Genomic DNA, 19,350 nt, shown 5'->3' on the forward strand with positions numbered 1-19,350 from the left:
TATCACGTGAGACCCTGGTTTCATGTAAACTATATTTGGTTCAACTTCTCATCCCCTTTTTCTTTTTATTGCGACTCTACTGTTATTAAATGAAAATACAAATGTTTGCTCTTCAAACTGTTCCCTTTCAACTGGAAGAACTATGAACTGAAATAGAAAAAAGTTTCCTGGTTTTCATAAGGCGTGGTTGGTCTTCTAGATTTGGTTACGTTACTGCCTAGAGGCACCAAACGTATTTTTCGTAGTTACCCTTGATAATTTGTCACAAAAGTTCGGTAATTAAATAGTTAGTCAGGATTACCGCATGAAAAAAAGTTAATGTTAGCAACACACAGTACTTTTGATTTAAATAAAAGCTCCTTATTATCTTTTTAATACTGAACTGCCAAAGGACTGTGATAGATCTTAAAATAGAAGGATTCCAGATTAGTATCTCACTCTAACTAACGCGCGGATCCCGATAAAATCTCCGAAGGTGTTAAAAGTTCATTCAGCGCATATTTTAAAATTAAAGTTCTACACTGGGTAACAAATTAAATCCACAGGGTTAGATCACTCGCAAATAATGGCGGAAAGGGTTTTAAAGTTCTGTCTTATTTACCTAGTGTAAACTGGCTTCCCACGGTAGCCTAACTCGCTGAACTTTTTCTAAGTTTTCGCTGCCAAAAACCCACCGAAAAAACTAGCTCCCAAGGTTAACACATCTAAATGTTTGGTACACTACCTAAATTCGACCTAATAGCTGCACATACGTACTTTTCCAGTTCATCCAGATGAACGTTCATCCAATATTGCTCAATGACTAAATAACAAGATCAAAATGGCTGCTGGCTACTTAAGCACTGACAATGCCTCTAGCCTAGGAACACAGCTTGCGTCTTCCAGTACATATTCACAAACTATTAATTTTACGACATACAGATGCAAGATACATCATTTAGCATGTAAATTTACTCTGCTTTACACTCTCTTCTCTGATTTTCTGTCAAGTTAATCAGTTTGTCCAATAACTGGTATTTTGTTTGTGTAAACGCTGCTTTAAGCTGTTCAGTTGAAAATAAAGAAATAAAACTGAATACATCAGAATCCATGTCTAGTTAAATATCCTGCCGCTACTTGCACCGTTTTATTAATTTGTTTGGTGAAAACGCGTATTGTATGTACAGAATGCATAACTGGATCTATAACTTAAGATACATATTGTTTACAGAAGCTTCCTACCTTTTTCTCGTAAAGCTCTATGAGCCCTATGTCTGTAGAGTCAGTTAATGAAAGTCGAACAAGCCATTGTGGAGAAATTTATTATACGGGCGTGGTTTCATTGATTGTAGATGCTTTTTCAAACACGCATTCGTCGTATTTTTCTGTTTGTAACTATATAACTGGCTTTCTGTAACTATTCTGTGTCAGTGTTTATTGAATTCTGGTAGCCCTTCCATTCTATTAGCTAACGGCTGCCGCATCCGGGTTTTCCCAGACCACTCGCCAGAGCATTCTGTCGTAGATATGATGTGCCTTTACGGTGGTGAATATGAAAATGTAAGCGCCTCTTCAACACCGTATATACCCATCGTGTCTACGACACAACACCGTATATACCCATCGTGTCTACGACACAACGGAAAGACCTTTTGTTCCTGAGCGGATTCTGCGGACACGGAGGCACTTGGCAAGAACCGTAGGACACTTTCTATCAACTAAGTAGCAGAATGCATCGAGACGAGTGGGATGAGATCGACAGCATCACCCACAGGAGCATGCAGGACGAACTCGGGCGCTGTTGTGAGCGACAGGAAAAAAGTGTACAAGATGCCGAAAGTAGCCTTCCAAGGCGATTTCCGACGTTTCACGCACTGTGGTCAACCTCGCTAAACAACAGTTGATCAAAGTGGAACAGTCTGTCCTTCATAAACGAGGGAATTTCGCTATCATAACAAGAACTATACCTTTGGTGGACATCATTACTAATAACGAAGTGGCCTTTCGTTGCGAAAGAGCTAAAGGAAATAGGCACTGAATCAGACAGGATACTGCACCGAGCAAAACCGCCAGCTTACAACCTGGAGAAAGAAGAGGTACAAGTCATCAAGAGTCTTAACCCTGACTTGAGTATATTGATACGGCATGCCGATAAAGGAAATGTGATAGTCTTAATGAATACCAAACATATAGAGCAGAAGATCCAGGTCCTGTTAGATCAGACGACGTACAGAAAACTAAGCGCAGATCCGAAGCAGAGGACAGAGGGAATACGAATCGATAGTCAAGGCGTCTTCTATCTCGTCGCACATACATAGCAACCTGCGCAACACAGGAGCCCTACCACCTCGGCTGTAAGGATTACCAAAGATCGATAAGATTAATGTTCCATTAAGATTAAGACCGATTGTTAGCGCTCATCTCTCACCGACGTATTAGCTGGCATAACGCTTGGCCTCTCTGCTCCAGTGGCACGTGGGGAAGACTGACACGTACATAAAGCACTCAGCACATTTCACTGAGAAGCTGAATACACTAAAACTATGACCCAACGACATCCTGGTCACTTTCGTGTTGCTTCTTTACTAAAGTGCCATACAGTGACTCTCTGGAGCACATCGATTCCATCCTCCCGCGAAACCTCATCAAGCGCTCTTATCCATGTCTCACCATCACCTGCTTAACGTGTAATGACAACTTCTACGAACAACTTGAAGGCGGCGCCACGGGTAGTCTTCTTAGTCCGGTGGTGACCATCTCCTTCATGGAACATTGTGATGCACAGACACCGGACGTGGCACCTCGTGAACCTAAGGTGCGGTACAGATACGTTGATGATACCTTCGTTGTGTGGAGCCATGGTGAGGAACAGCTCGGTGACTTCCTAAGACACTTGAACAGCCTCCATGCCAACATAAAACATAAGAAGTAGAAACGGACTAACAGCTACCCTTTCTACATGTGCTGGTCACAAGAGATGGGTAGAACCTGGACACAGCGTGTATCGGGAAACTGAGACACACGGACCGATAACTGCACAAACTGTCAGATCACCACTCAAGCCAGAAAAGAGGCATGATTAATATGCTCGGAGCGTGAGCAAGACAAATTTGTGAGTCGCATCACCTGAGACGCGAGATGCCACACTTGTAAAGCGTTCTGAGGAGCAATGGGTACACCCAAAAGTTATATAAGAAGCGCAACAGATTGAAACAGTCGGAGAAGCGAAACATCGGAAAAAGAAATGTCGTGTGCAGTCTCCCCGCTATACATACCCAGGTTGACGTACAGAATCGGCCGGATATTGCGAAAATACGGCGTGAAGACTCTTTTTAAAACGAAAATCCAGATAAAAGAAAGTCTCAGATCGGTAAAGGAAAAAAAGGGACCCATTTGCAATGTCGACAATATACCGCATGCTATGCACATGCGTGAAAGTTTATGTTGGAATAACGGGACGACCAACCGATACCATGTTTCACAGAACATAAGCGACATTGCAGGTGGGGGCAGGTGGAGAAATCGGCTGTGGCAGAGCACGCACTGAGTAAGACCGGCCGCATAGTAGAATTCACCTATAAGTAAGTTCAGGCTGCATGAAATAGCTATCACACCGGCTTGTTCAGAGAAGCTATGGAAATACACAAACATGATAAAAAATTCAACCAGAAAGAAGTAGGCCTCAAGGTGAACGGATCCTGGATTCCTGTGCAGCGGCGAACGACCATTGCAGGTAGCAAGAGGAGAACGGTGCAAAAATGACCAAGGAAAAGCACTTGGACGTTGGCTCGCCTGGTACATATAATCTTTGGCCGGGAGTTCGACTCCAGTCCACCACCAGCAATGGAGGGTGAAGCTTTGACAGTACCAGCCGCTTGTGCAGGGGAAACGTCAGAAAAATCGTCAATCAAACATTGGCCGAAAAAAAAGGACATTGGAATTATCCGAATGGAACGGAAATCAATAGATGTGGTGTTCAAGTAGAGACAAACAACTCATTACAATCGATGATTTATTCTAGAGAAAGACCTTCACACATTGAGCAAGTCAATAAGGCGTTTGTCCAACTCTGGCATTTAGCAGTTACTGGGCTTGGCACGGATTGATAGACCAACAGAATCCCGAGGTGGCTCGAGAGCACTGTTCATAATGCTCCAAATGTTCACAGTTGGGAGAGATTCGACGACCTAGCTGGTCAAGGCAGGGTTTTGCGAGCACAAAAACAAGCAGTAGAAACTCTCGCCGTGTGCAGGCGGGCATTATCTTGGTGAAATGGAAGCCCAGGGTGGCTTTCCATTATGGGACACACCTATATAAGTGGACCACCATGCCAGATCCGGCAGTCAGTCGTTATTACCCATGATGGCGAAGGTCTGTTCGTCGAAATCGGGAACGTTTTACTCAAAATTAAGCGGCTTGTAAATTAACCAGGAGCGGCGACGGGAAGGGATTTTTCCAACGTCTACCTCTAAACTTTCCAAATCCAGATGAACATTCCAACCTCATGAAGGCCGGGAAAAAGGAAGATGGCGATCCCTTGAGGGTGTAGCTCCGTAACTTGGCAACATCTTCCCAGACTATCATGGTTTACGATTTTACAGAAGCGACGTATGTTATGGGAGCAGACATGGAAATTTTGTCAGTTTGGTGGCCTAGGAAGAGTATTATTTCTATGTAAATACGAATAATTTCTCTAAATATGTCATCATCACTCCTGCCCCTCAATGAAACTTGTTACTGACTGCAGCGAAGTTCGAACTTTTGCCTTCTCGCGACCCAACGCTCTGTGTCACATCTCTGAGTATCGGTGTTAGCTGCTCTCATACTCAGACTGAAACACTTCCAAAACATTGTAGATAAAATAATTTTGGATACTAGTATGCATCATACTGAAACAACTAAGTTGGTGAAGTTTCTACCGACTTGCTGGGGTCCTCTTCACTAACGGCCCTGATGGAGGCGATAGCAAGTCGGTCGGAACATCGGAAATTTAGTTGTTTCAGTAGTTATAAGGCGGCAGCCCAATACCCAAAATTATTTTATTCGAGAAGACACTGACCGTGAAAGGCCTAAGAACTTCCCAAAAATATTATAAAGACTTCCACAAAAAATTGGGATTACAGTAACTGAAATAATAAACATTATGGCTGGCGTTTTGTTCACAAAGCTACAATGCCTGTCGGGTTACAAGTTTCAGATCAAAGAGCAACGAATGCTTACGAAATAAATGCCTGTAGGGAAAATTCTCACATGTATTACTAACAGATCCTACTGCAGTATTTATACCAATAGCACGAGGTGACTGGCGAGCTGCACATTAACACCTGTCACAACGGAACAGTGTGACTAGAGACAGGTACCGTGCACCTGTGCTTCCCACTGGTGATGCAATATGAAATAGTTCTTCAAAACTATAAAATGTTGTGGCTTATCTTACTATCTTCAATACTACCGAGGTGGTGTTTAGAGTGGTTTGATGATGTCCTACCTTACGCTGATCTCCCTATTCCTAATTGACTAATACACTCAATATCCTCTATAATAAATGTCTGTAAATTATATATATATATATATATATATATATATATATATATATACAGGGTGAGTCACGTAACATTATCGCTGGATATATTTCGTAAACCACATCAAATACTGACAAACCGATTCCACAGACCGAACGTGAGGACAGGGGCTAGTGTAATTCGTTAATACAAAACATAAAAAAAATGCACGGAAGTATGTCTTTAACACAAACCTACGTTTTTTTAAATGGAATCCCGTTAGTTTTGTTAGCACATCTGAACATATAAACAAATACGTAATCAATGCCGTTTGTTGCATTGTAAAATGTTAATTACATCCGGAGATATTGTAACCTAAAGTTCACGCTTGAGTACCACTCCTCCACTGTTCGATCGTGTGTATCGGAGAGCACCGAATTACGTAGGGACCCAAAGGGAACGGTGATGGACCTTAGGTACAGAAGAGACTGGAACAGCACATTCCGTCCACATGCTAACACCTTTTTATTGGTCTTTTTCACTGACGCACATGTACATTACCATGAGGGGTGAGGTACACGTTCGACGGGCGTTTCATAGGACGTGGAGGACGCATAAATTGGCCAGCCCGTTCTCCTGATCTTACACCTCTGGACTTCTTTCTGTGGGGTACGTTAAAGGTGAATGTGTACCGTGATGTGCCTACAACCCCAGAGGATATGAAACAACGTATTGTGGCAGCCTGCGGCGACATTACACCAGATGTACTGCGGTGTGTATGACATACATTACGCCAGAGATTACAATTGTGTGCAGCAAATGATGGTCACCACATTGAATATCTATTGGCCTGACATGTCGGGACACACTCTATTCCACTCCGTAATTGAATACGGAAACCACGTGTGTACGTGTACCTCACCCCTCATGGTAATGTACACGTGTGTCAGTGAAAAGGACCAGTAAAAAGGTGTTAGCATGTGGACGTAATGTGCTGTTTCAGTCTCTTCTGTACCCAAGGTCCATTACCGTTCCCTTTTGATCCCTATGTAATTCGGTGCTCTCCGATACACACGATCGAACAGCGGAGGACTGGTACTCAAGCGTCAAATTTAGGTTACAATATCTCCGGATGTAATTAACATTTTACAATGCAACAAACGGTACTGATTACGTATTTGTTTATATGTTCAGATGTGCTAACAAAATTAACGGAGTTCCATTTAAAAAACGTAGGTTTGTGTTAAAAAACATACTTCCGTGCATTTTTTTATGGTTTGTATAAACCAATTACACTGGTCTGTGGAATCGATTCGTCAGTATTTGATGTGGTTTACGAAATATATCCAGCGGTAACGTTAGGTGACTCGCCCTGTATATATATGTTCTGAATGGAAAGGGCATACGAATTCCTCTCTCTTTAGTTGTTTGAATCTGCAAGACAATAAAGAGGAAAGTTGGGCCAGAAACACCGTCAATATTTTAAGAAGTGACCATGTAATTCGTCTGAAATAATAATAGGAAATCAAGAAAATCTATCACATAGTGGCACCAAATCATTTGAAGATGACTACTTCGAAGTCGTAAACATAAAGACACAGTCCTCTACAAGCGCTTATCAAGATATACAATAGTAGCTGACGCATTAGGTTGTAGAGAAACCAGATAATGATCCAGATCTGATATTGCGCCGACCTCTACTGGAAAACAGCGAACCATCACAGAAATGAATGATTGCTCCTGTGATGAGACCATCGAGGACTGTTGGTTGTGTTGCAGGTGCCGGCCGCGCGTACCCCGCGATGGTGTTCGCGGCGCTGCTGCTGTCTGCGACCAGCAGGTAGCAGTGACGTCACTGAACAGAAGAATGTCGACGGTCGTCGCCTCCTTCAGTGCGGTGGCGAACCCGCTGCCCGCGTTGTGTGCGAGCACATGCTACAACTGTGTTTTAGAAGGACCTCCTATTTACATTGCAGCAGACGTAACAGTTTACCGTGTTCGCTACGTACCAGCTGCACTGACTTTGTCAGTGACGAGACGTTTCGCAGGTCTTTCGTATTTTTGATATATACATGTTGTCAGACGTTTATCTTTCATACGACTGCTTTGTACGTGGCGTTGCAGTATTATTGACGAGTTTTCGTTTGAGGAAATTAAACTGTAATTCAGAATACCAATCGCATCTCAATGTTACTGACGATCCTCTGTAAATAACTGTAAATGTAATTGTAGTCTTTGTTGTTTATACTGTTGTGCAAAATACATATCGAATGTTCTCAGAACCTGAGTAAGGAATACGTGTATTCAGCTGTGTCATAACATAGACATCAGCCTCCTCTTTAATAGGTGACGTCTTAAAGTCATTATATTTATTTTAAAATATGTAGATAAATTTAATGGTAGTGAAACTACATCTGTTCATATAAACAAAAGCTTTGCCATCAGTGTTGCTGTCTTTCGAACACTGAAGCACAATATTACCTCCCTACGTACAAAGCAGTCTCAACAGTCAATCAGTATTCCAATTGTGAAACGCAGCTATACAGTTATCATTTAAGCAGGATATGTGTGAGTGGTAATTGTCCACGACAATTGTTTGTACTTAGTTTGTTTAATTAGTTTGGTCTGTTCAGCTGGTTGTGCCTTCTTCTGCAGTGGTGAAATGTTTTCCTTTTTCGATCCATAGTAAATAAGGTAGCTAAATATTGTCACATCATAATACATAGTCTTGTTATTTTCTGAAAATCCTGCACTGAGCAGTATTTAATAGGATATGTCAGTTTGAAATCAATTCGAGGGACGATTTATTGCCGAGAACACCTATTAAATTCGTAACAGAGGAGCACTCTGCGAAACAAAACATTCGTATAGTTAATTGTATATTATCAAGGCAACTTTGTTGGTATCCAAGGTTCACTGCAACCTTCGAACACCCTTCTTGATACGGTGTGGATTCAAACACGATTTGCTTGAGATATATGGTCTTCGTGATATATGGTCTTTGCTGTATTTGATGGTAATCGAGTCATCATTTGAAAATGAGTTTTAGCTTAACTGCTGTCAGGCAGAATCCGTATTTCCTCTCTGATGTTAATACTACTACTTCAACTGACTGCACGTCAGTACGGACAGCTTCTGATGTATTTTAGCGTCCTTCCAGTCTATCTCGAGAATTATTTCCAAGGTAATATGGTGAGTAAATTACGATACTGTCTTATAAGACGTCGTTAATAGGCCAAGAAAAGTATTTTTCTTGCGTAAAATACGTTTTTGAGCCACAACACTTCAAAGCTAGAGGTATCTGGCATTAATTATACATCAGTTCCATCATTCTGGATACCAGTATATTCCTTTACATTAGAAGTACATTATGTCCCATTTTAACTAAATATACAGTTGGACGTTTCACACATAGTATACATGTCAGATACTGAGATGGTGACTATCAGCAATTTCAAAAGTGTCGAAACTCGCGTGTGTTTGAAGCAAATAGAATGTCTTAGCTAACGCCTTCAGACATCTTAAGGTGTGACAAAGAGAAGTGCAGTACCTACTTCTGTGTAGTTTGTGAGCTGTAAGAGTAGACAATCTTAATACCAGGAGAAGAAACAAATTAAATGACTAAATATGAAAGAGATCGGCATGAAATCACTTTACTGTCCACTGAATATTCTCTCACTGTATCGCAAATTCCAACGGAGTTGAAACCACCTCCAGATCCCTGAAAAAGATTACTTTTACGTAATATAAAGTTACAGGAAATTAAAATATTCCATGGGATAGCGTACCATTGTTCTATTATCAATATATCATCTGGAATTATTTTATTCAATTTTCATTTAAGTCTGTTGTCACGTAGATGATATTGCACCATATCTTTTGCTATAGAAACATACCTTTAGTTAACTGAGCAGCGATTTTCAACCCGAGTATAGAGAAGGAAACTAAGGTAATTCTTGTGTTTGCTCGTAAGCCATGCCGCATGCCCCTCTCATCACTATTCGAACCGCAACCAGCTGGCCAAAGCGCGAAAGAAACTGGGAACAAATTTGCTTTTGTAAATCTGCTAACCCCTTGTCCTTAATTTTTGTATCTCTTATATGGACGTCTGTAAAAACTTTTCATGTGTTGAGATTTTGAAATAAAGTGTTATGTATGAAAACTCTAACTGCCTTGAAACAGTCAGTGAATTCCCAGGATATACGCTGACTGGTTAGTACATAAAGCAACACCTTTTCAGTGAAATTTGTGCAAGTGTAGCTCACATGACTTTCAGTACGAAAGAGATGCAAGAAATGCCCGGACCACGTAGGGATTATTTGTGGTGGAAGTTCGACCAGGAAATGTTGAGTTCTGTCAATTTAACCAACTAAATGCTGAGACGATTTAGTATTTGACAGTGGCACTCGATTTAAGAGAAGGCCACGTTGGAGTTTGTGTGGCTTTTCATTGTATCTTCCAAAAGTTAACAAGTGGGGCGTGACGTCTGATGCCCAGGAGCCGTCGGACGTGAAAGGCTAAGGCCTAACCCCAATCCTTTTTCAACTCTCGTGACTCTGTAATCCTGAAGAGGATATTAAATATTCCATGACCAACTACACTTTACAGTACGACGTTTGCAGAAGAGAAGCTCAATAACAGAAGACCTAAGGAGACATCATCAGGAGCAGATGATTCAGGTTAGTCTACAATTCTTGTTCCATGTGTGGATAAAAATCATATGTCAAGATTGCTAATTTTCTATATTTGTTACAAGTTTCGCCTCATTGATGAGCCATTCTCAGCTCTAAATTACGGAAAATTGCATACAAAAGTGAACGGTAATAAATACATTCTCTATTAGAATTTCCATTACATCAATGTAAGTTGTTGTTGAGTGTGTCACAATTATTACACATCGTCGTACTCTTAGAGCTAGGTCGCCATAGTTAAATACAGTAATCATATAGGCATAACGGGGAAAATATGAAAACGTGGCACAATGAAAACATGCAAAAATACATGGTGAGTGATATGAAATACCTTACCCAAAATGTTGAGTCCCATAGTGCTCAGAGCCATTTGAACCTTACCCAAAATTAAAAATCTTAGTTTACAACGTTAATCACTAATCAAATATTGTTACGGTGTCCATATTGCCACATATGTATACCAACGATCGACTGCAATGACAGCTGCCTCACCCATGAGTGGACATAAAAGAGATACCACCTCTAGCATTATAACAGGATATGGAAGTGTCTGAGACAGCTGTCAGCCAATTGGCTGAGGTATGACGTCATGGCTACACGAAAACACTGACTGCCAGATGGCGCTATCATCCAACTAATTTAATACAGGCGTGACTAATAAGACATTTACATTACATAAATGACAGATATATTCATATCAATACATTTGTAGTAAATAACCACTAAGTATATCTGTTGGTTAAATACTAAAGAAATAAAAAAACAGGTAACACTGAATGTCAGGGAATTATGTCCAAAGGCACTACCAGGCCTTGTGGCCTGATCAAATAAAATAAAACGTTAATATTGAATATTAGGACGAAAGAGGTGCCAGATATAAGGGGCTCGATCAATGGCTATGATAAGCAACCAGTATAGAGGGTGTTCAAAAAAGGTATGGAATTCTTCGACAGGTGGTAGTACTAACCGAAGCAAGAAAAATAAGTCCAATAAACATGAGTCTGGAAATATATACTTATAAATGTAAACAGTGTTTATAAGAATGGCTGTGCGACGCTTGATTGCGGATGTTAGCACAGTCGTTGCACTGGAGCTACACCAAATGTGTCGCCAGGGTGTTGTGATGTACTACTCACAGTACTCTGCAGTCGTTGTGTGGTTCGAGTCGTCTTTTAGGCTGTGTTAGTTTTCGTCCTGTTTGTATGGCTTATTGTATAGTGTTTGACACACGGGTACGTATCATGGTGTTTTACTTTCATCCAAAGGGGTTCCCAGCTATGCGCTTACAGTTATTTCCGACGATTGTACATTTTCTTTCTCTCTCTATCTGTTAGCAACGGAAGCGTACTACTCGACAAATGAAATGGGGGATATTTTATTCTGCTATGGTTTAACAAATGGACGTAGCCCACTAGCCCGTGTCCTCTACACTGGAAACTATCGACAGCGCAGAGTGCTCTCTGATAAGCTGTTCGGCAGACATTTGCAGCGTCTGAGAGACGCAGGTGGCGGTGCAGATTGGTAGCGGAAGGCACCGCACAGTACGTTCGCCTGCATGGAGGAGCGTGTGCTACTTTCGTTGGCAGGAACCCCTGGGACCTGTGTGCGACGATGGACAGCAGCAGATGGAGTGTCTCATTCTCTTATCTGGGAGAGTTGGGAGGAGGGGAAGGGTACTTCACAAACAAGTGCTGTACCTGTATCATATACAGCACGTTCAGGCCTTAAGGCCACAGTATCGTCATGGAAGACGGCGGTTCTGTCAATGGTTATTCCAGAAGTGTGACGGGGATCCATTGTTCACATAGAAGACCTTATTTGCCAATAAGGTAGGGTTCACAACAGATGTCGTGAATTTCCATAACCAGTATGCATGGGCAGACGCAACTCCCAAAGCCATTCAGGAAAGAGGGCATCAACACCGATTCTCAATCAACGTATGGACAGGCGTACTTGGCTATAGATTAATAGGGTCATACGTGCTACCACGAAGGTTAACTGGAGCGCATTTTCTGGACTTCCTCGTAGTACCTACATTGTTGGAGGCTGTGCTATTGCAGCAACGAATACAAACGTGGTTCATGCGTGATGGTGCAGTACCACACGTTCTTCAGAATGATGTACGTGATCATCTGACGCAGACATTTCAGGACCTCTTTATTGGTCGGTGTAGGGGAGGGGGAGGGGGCCTACACCTTGTGGCCTGATCGTTCCCTAGACGTTTAGTAATGAGGACACTTGAAGGAACTGGTCTACAACACGACAATCAACAATGTGCTGACACTACGGGGTCACGTCTTCAATGTGTGCCATAAGGACAACAGTCACCATATTTACTTCAAATACTGAGTCATTCCTGTCATTCCTTACGGCGGACGGCTGAGGGGTGCATTGGCATATGGACGCCACGTCACACTGTAAACAAGTGTTTATCTCAGAAAGTATGCATTTCCAGACCCATAGTTACTGGACTTATTTTTCTTATTTCGCTGAGTACTACCATCTCTGAAAGTATTCGACACTTTCTTGAACACCCTGTGTATGTGGCTAATCAACAGTAGCACAGTTGAGTCATTAAGTGTTACAGAAGATTAAATATAATATTGAAAGCAAGAATTTTTGTTAAAGTGACCTTATACTTAGCTATTTGTTGTAGAATATGTCATCAATTGCTGACACGTTCAATACATTTCAAAATAAGCCTATGAATAATGAGCAATTCTCCAGTTTATTCCGTAATATGTTCGTAAAGTCAATCACATTCGAAATCCGAACGCCATAAAATAGATACATAATACACATCCAGCTTAAGGTCTTGCTGTTTCGTTCATTGCCAATGTCAAAGAATAATAAATCCTGTTATGCTAATCGTTGTCTCCGGAGTAGTCACATTCAGGAGCATTACGCGATCAACAAATACCTCGCACAAGCACTCAGGTCTGTGGTGATATGTCAAAGAAATATGACGAATCTGTCTCTCTCTCTCTCCGTCAATCTGTATCTCTCACCTTCCATCTGGAGGCGCACTCAAAGTCGCTGTAGGCAGTGGCCATAATGTTGTGTCCCACCAATGTAAGCATGTTAGTGTACCCCACCAGAAAAAGAGAGAGAGATCAGAAAGAGAGATAGACATACCACGGAAATTTCGAACTCTTTGCATCAACCATCCAGGTATGAGAGATCACCGTATGGGGAATTACTTCTGTTACGGACAAAATGTTTGCTAACACTTCCTAGTGACACTAGGCATCCTTCTGTACTGGTTCAGTGCATGAGAGGTGAAAAGGAGAATCAGTCTGCTGCATGTGTGTGCAATGTGTGTTGCCTATAAACCCGTCATCTGCTCTATGTCAAAAGGGTTGGCCTGGGGAAATTAAATTTCCTAATTATTTTCTAAAATAACTTTCCCTACTTACAATCAGTCGTTGTTTGCTCCATCTGGTTGAAACTCAAATTACTAGGGTATGTGGTACGCAACGTAACTGGTTAATAGATACTGCAAGGTCGAGAAAATCTCGTTCGCCTATGGTCCGAGGGCCAATGAATATAAAAGAACTTGCAACGTCCTTAGTGGGGGGAGGGGGGGGGGTCAACGGACACTTTATTTATTGTAAATAAAGCTGTTTCCCATGATGTGATATGTCACTCGTGAAGTTAGATGCGGAGCGAAGCCGTTCAAACAATCGATATATTCAAACAATCGACTTAATACATATCGTTCTTCATAAAAAGCCCCTCTCCAGAAATTGACCATTCGGATATAAAATATATTTGAAGATTACTGTCACATATCCCGCCTCACGCTATACACAGAGACTGTGTCTCCTCCATAGAAGCGCTGGGCAATTTGAAGAAGTTGTGATAGTATACTAACGTCCCAGCCCTGTACTTCGAAAATGATCAGACTTTTCTCTCAGTACAAAAATTATTTTTTATTTGGTTTGATAACTCGTATCAGCAACCTTAATAGCGAATACCTCTGGCTGACATTTGTTTCATAAAAGTATTCCAGATTATATTGGTTTCGTTTCAAGTTTACTGTAACATGCGACTATTATCCTGTTAATGGTTCAAATACTCCTTATGTGCCAGCTTCACAATCAAACACTGTATGTGCATTTGTATGCAAAGCTTTAATAATTTACACTAAAATTAATGAAATCGCGTAATTGTCACTTAGATAGATTACAGGTCCAGAACTTCACAGATTGAGCAAGTCAGTAAGGCGTTGGTTCACCTTTGGCCCTTATGCAAGCAGTTATTCGGCTTGACATTGGTTGATAGGGTCGTGATAAGCGATATCGTGTCAAAGTCTATACGACTGGCGACTTAGATCGTCAAACTCCGGCTCTCTGCCCTTTATGTTTCCACTTTTCTCAACTGGGGAGAGATCCGGCGAACTTGTTGGCCAAGGCAGCGTTTCGTAAGAACGAATACAAGAATTAGAAACTATTGCAGTGTGCGGACGGGCATTATCATGCTGAAATGTAAGCCTAGGATGCCTTGCCATGAAGGGGAACAAAATGGGGCGTAGAATATCGTCGACGTACCGATGTGCTGTAATGGTGCGGCAGAAGGCAACCAAAGGTGTCCTGCGATGAAGTGAAATGGAACATTGTTTGTCCTGTTGCTTGAAAATGCAAGCTTCACCAGCAAGATCGTCAGATTTCTTCCCAAGTGAGAGTGTTTGCAGCATTATGGGCAGTGCCCTCCATTCAGCTTGTGATTTTGAAGGCCTGACACATCCGCGGTCTACGGCAGCGTTTCGTAACCAAACGTCCTCGGTCCCCGATGAAAGCCCTCTGCCGCTTAAATTTTGAATAAACATCATCAGCATTGGTTGCCGACAACTTGCCCCGATCTGCCAACCCCTTTGCCTAAGAGGGCGGACGAGCGAACAGAGATTCAGGGAACACTCTTGCCCTCGGAGTGAGATACTGCCCCTAAAGGTGGAGAAGTGGCAACAAAACGACTATTCGGGTTGGTGTGTAGAGTGTATGAGTCGCGGGATATACCATTTGACTTTCGGAAAAATATCATCCTTACAATTCGGAAGATTGTATGAGAATTATCGCACAATCAGCTTAGCAGCTCAAGCATCGAAGTTTCTGACAAGAATAATACACAGAGGAATGGAAAAGAAAATTGAGGATGGGTTTCATGACGATTAAATTGGTCTTAGGGGACGTAAACGCACCAGAGAGTCAGTTCTGACGTTCCAGTTGCTAATGGAAGGAAGACTAAAGAAAATCGAGACACGAACATAGAATTTATCGACCTGGGAAAAACGATCGGCAATATGAGATGGGGCACGATGTTCGAAATTCCGAGGAAAATCGGGATAAGCTATAGGGAAAGGCGGGTAATATATAACATGTACAAGAACCAAGCGGGAATAATAGGAGTGGAAGACGGAGAACGAAGTGTTTGAATGTAAGAGGGTGTAGCAAAGGATGTAGTCTTTCGCCCCTATTGTTCAATCTATACATCGTAAAAGCAATTATGGAAATAAAGGAAGGGTTCAACAGTGGAATTAACATTGTAAGTTAAACGATTTCAGTGATACGATCCTCACTAAAAGTGAAGAAGAATTACAGGATCTGCTGAATGGAATGAACACTCTCATGAGTATGCAACATGGATTGAAAGTAACTCGAAGAAAGACGAAAGTAATGGGAAGTAGCAGAAATGAGAACAGCGACAAACGTAATATCTGGACTGGCGATCACGAAGTTAAGAAATTCTTCTACCTAGTCACGGAAGCAACGAATGATGGACGGAGCAAGAAGGACTTCAAAAGCGGAGTAGCAGTGGCAAAAATGGCATTCATGGCCAAGAGAAGGCTACTAGTATCAAGCATAGGCCTTAATTTCACGAAGAAATTTCTGAGAATGTACGTTTGGAGCACAGAATGGTACGGCGTGAGACATGGACCGTGGGTAAGCCGGATCAGGAGAGAAACCGATGTTTAAAATTAGGCGGACTGATAACGTCAGCAATGAGGAGGCTCTGAGCACAATCGGAGTGGAATTAACATTGTAAGTTAAACGATTTCAGTGATACGATCCTCACTAAAAGTGAAGAAGAATTACAGGATCTGCTGAATGGAATGAACACTCTCATGAACATGGGCTTCATTGGGGCCTACTGTAGGCACCATTACACCTATTGACTACGTCAGTGTTATTGCGGGATCACATCCATCCCTTCGTAGTTGATGTGTTCAACAAGGGCACTGTCATCTTTCAGCAGGATAACAGTGATAAACACTGTCATGAAGAAGGGACAGGATGGTAGGACGTCTGTTAAGATATCACGGAATAACTTCTATGGTCCTATAAGGAGCTGTAGAAAGGAAAAACTGTTGAGGAAGCCAGAAATTGCCATACATCAAGTAACTGGCGATGAAGATTGCAGGTGCTGCTTGAGAGGAAAAGGTTGGCACAGGAGACGAAACTCGTGGCGTCGCATCAAACCAGTCAGAAGGCTGAGGACTCAAAAACATCGCGCCAATTGGACAGAATTTGTCACGACAATCATCATGAGGACACACAACCGTTCTCCCCATCAATGTCAAGCCGAATTATCTGTTCAATGGGGACCAAAGATAGACAAACGTGTTACTGGCTTGCTCGATTTCTGAAACTCTTTCTCTTGAATAAATTGCGATTTTTTACGAAATTGTAATCATTTGGTTTTCTGCACGTGTTCATCACATCCATCGATTTCCGTCCCATGTGGATAATTCCTTAGTGATACGTTGCTTTCTTTTTCCATGGACTGTATTCTTAATGGGAGAAGACGCAAATGAGGAATCATTGCAGCGAAAAATGAAATCCACTGACATTGGTAGTTTTTGCCTGGGAACGAGCTTCTTGGAAATGGGGAAGCTGGTCATGAGAACCACAGCAAAATGGTTGAGGAACGGTGAAACCACGATGATGTTACAATTTGTCTGATCTGGATCAGTTTTGACGAAAGAGTACGATGCTGGTGATGGCACAAATTCAGCTTATTTTGCAAACGAGGGTCCCAATAGGAGAAAACCGCTACGAATAGCCACGCAGACCCAACGGTATCGAAATTTACTGCTGCAGTGGGCAATGAGTCATTGAAATTGAACCATAGATCAATGGAAACGTTTGTCATTACAATAGGGCGGTGATCGTGAACCTATATAGTATCATCCAAGCGAAAAATTGCTCGAAACGTGCGCTGCGCCACGGACTGATACCGATGGTACAGCATTATGCTTTGGGCTACATTCGCCTGGGCTTCATTGGGGCCACTGTAGGCTCCATTACACCTGTTGACTACATTAGTGTTATTGCGGGATCACATCCATCCCTTCATCGTTGATGTGTTCAACAAGGGCACTGTCATCTTTCAGCAGGATAACAGTGTGTGTCACAAGGCAATAATCGTGCTATAGAGATCCGAGAAACGAGGTAGTGTACTCGCCTTGACGTCTGGGACACCAGTTCGTCTGATCTAAACTCATTTGTTTGACGCTATAGTAGATCGCCATTTTCGTGTTCTCATTTCACCGGCTCGTACCATACAGGAGTTACGCAACCTGTGCGTAGCCATACTGTGTCACGTAGCTTCTAAAGCGTATTAAGAATTCGTATGTCAACCAGAACTGCTACTGTAATCGTTCCAAGGGTGCATCCATAGGCTAGTATTTTGACTTTTGACTGTAGAACAATTGCATACCTTAGCGTCACATGTGGTTGCCTGACATTTACGGTACAATTGATGTTCTACTCCAAGATGGCAGAACAGGTAAATATCTGATAAACAGCAACAAAGTGAGAGTTAAAAAGCACAGTTTACACGCCCTCCAGAGAAGTGTGAACTGTGCTTCCCTCTACAGGCGGAATTAGTACTATTATTATGTACACTCGATTTACATTCACAGCGCTTTCCACCCATCCTTCGCAACTGTCACTCGCCCATTTACGTAGCTCAAAATGGCTCTGAGCACTATGCGAATGTTCTCAAAAATGACTAAAATTAGACAGACAGGAAAAAAAACAAAAGTTTCATCTTAAGTCTAATATTTTGGTAATTATACGAAATATAATACCGAAAAATCCGGATTAATTTTTAATGAAAAACTGCAGCTGGGCTGAAAATGTAAGCAGCCACACAAAAATCATTGTGTGGCGCTGAAATATATGCATTTTCTTTTAATAATTTTATAAATTTAGATACCATATCTAAAGGCTAATATGTATTATCATAAATGATTTCTTTACATGTAATTTGACAAAAAATAAACTCACTGACGATGAAACTTCACCGAAATATTTATGAATGTTGAAGAAGAATAATTTGTGCTTCCTCAAGGCAGAGTCTTATTTCCATAAGCGTGTATAAAATCGTATTCCATGTGACCTTTTTTGTTCATAAAATCTGCATAACAAATTTAAAAGCTTCCAGTCTGCAGAAAACATGCAGTTTGTAGGCGGAGTATGAGTGCTTGTCAAAATTTAAACAACTGGATCTGAGATGGAGCTAAACTCAGCCATATAATTATTATTTTTGTTCAGTTCTGTAAGTTTCTCAGTAACTGAATTGAAGTAACGAGTGATCTGAGCAGTAGTCGATTTTATACGCAAGCTTGATAAAGGTGTGTTTCTTTCAGATGGGTAACCTGGAATGGCGGGGAGTTACAAAAATCACCGTTTCTTAATTTTCGCAAACTGAAGTTCAGCCAGAACGGATGAATTTTGTCCTTCACATCCAACGATTCAGAAATGATTGGCTGGGCTCGAAAGTGGTCAGCTTCCCTTGAGGACTGCACGCAATCCGGAAGTCGGAAAAACGTCTACAGGCGACAACACCGAGAAAAAGAGAGCAGTGCGTTGGGCTTTTTACAACTACAGATGTTTCAAACAGACGACCACATTAGATTTTCGTAAGAAGAATATGTCACACAGATTTTCGCAAGGTAGATACCGAATTTTTTGTAAGCTTCTAAAACGAGATTTGAAAGCGTATGTCTCAGCAGCTTGCAGAATTTTCTATAATGTCACATGGTTATTATATGCCATCTGGTGTTACTATGGTCGAGGCACTGGGAAACTCGTCTCAGAAAAGAAAAAGTAATAAACAATGGATGGAAACTAGTGGCCCTATCCCAAAAGAAAAGGTAAGCTCGGTATAAAGACTTC

The 19,350-nt window shown here is 41.6% G+C and overlaps 1 protein-coding gene across 2 annotated transcripts in view; it reads left to right on the top strand.

The window, feature by feature from the left end:
• LOC126484104 (uncharacterized) overlaps window positions 1-9,621 on the top strand; it is an 857,095-nt gene extending 847,474 nt beyond the window's left edge. For both annotated transcript variants that reach the window (XM_050107481.1, XM_050107482.1), the window contains exon 6: window positions 7,260-9,621. In XM_050107481.1, coding sequence (XP_049963438.1) covers window positions 7,260-7,324 — 65 coding nt within the window. In that variant the 3' untranslated portion in view covers window positions 7,325-9,621. The remainder of the gene's footprint in view (window positions 1-7,259) is intronic.
• The last annotated feature ends 9,729 nt before the right edge of the window (window positions 9,622-19,350 follow it).

Source organism: Schistocerca serialis, chromosome 6 (assembly GCF_023864345.2).
Source record: "Schistocerca serialis cubense isolate TAMUIC-IGC-003099 chromosome 6, iqSchSeri2.2, whole genome shotgun sequence".
Taxonomy (NCBI): domain Eukaryota; kingdom Metazoa; phylum Arthropoda; class Insecta; order Orthoptera; family Acrididae; genus Schistocerca; species Schistocerca serialis.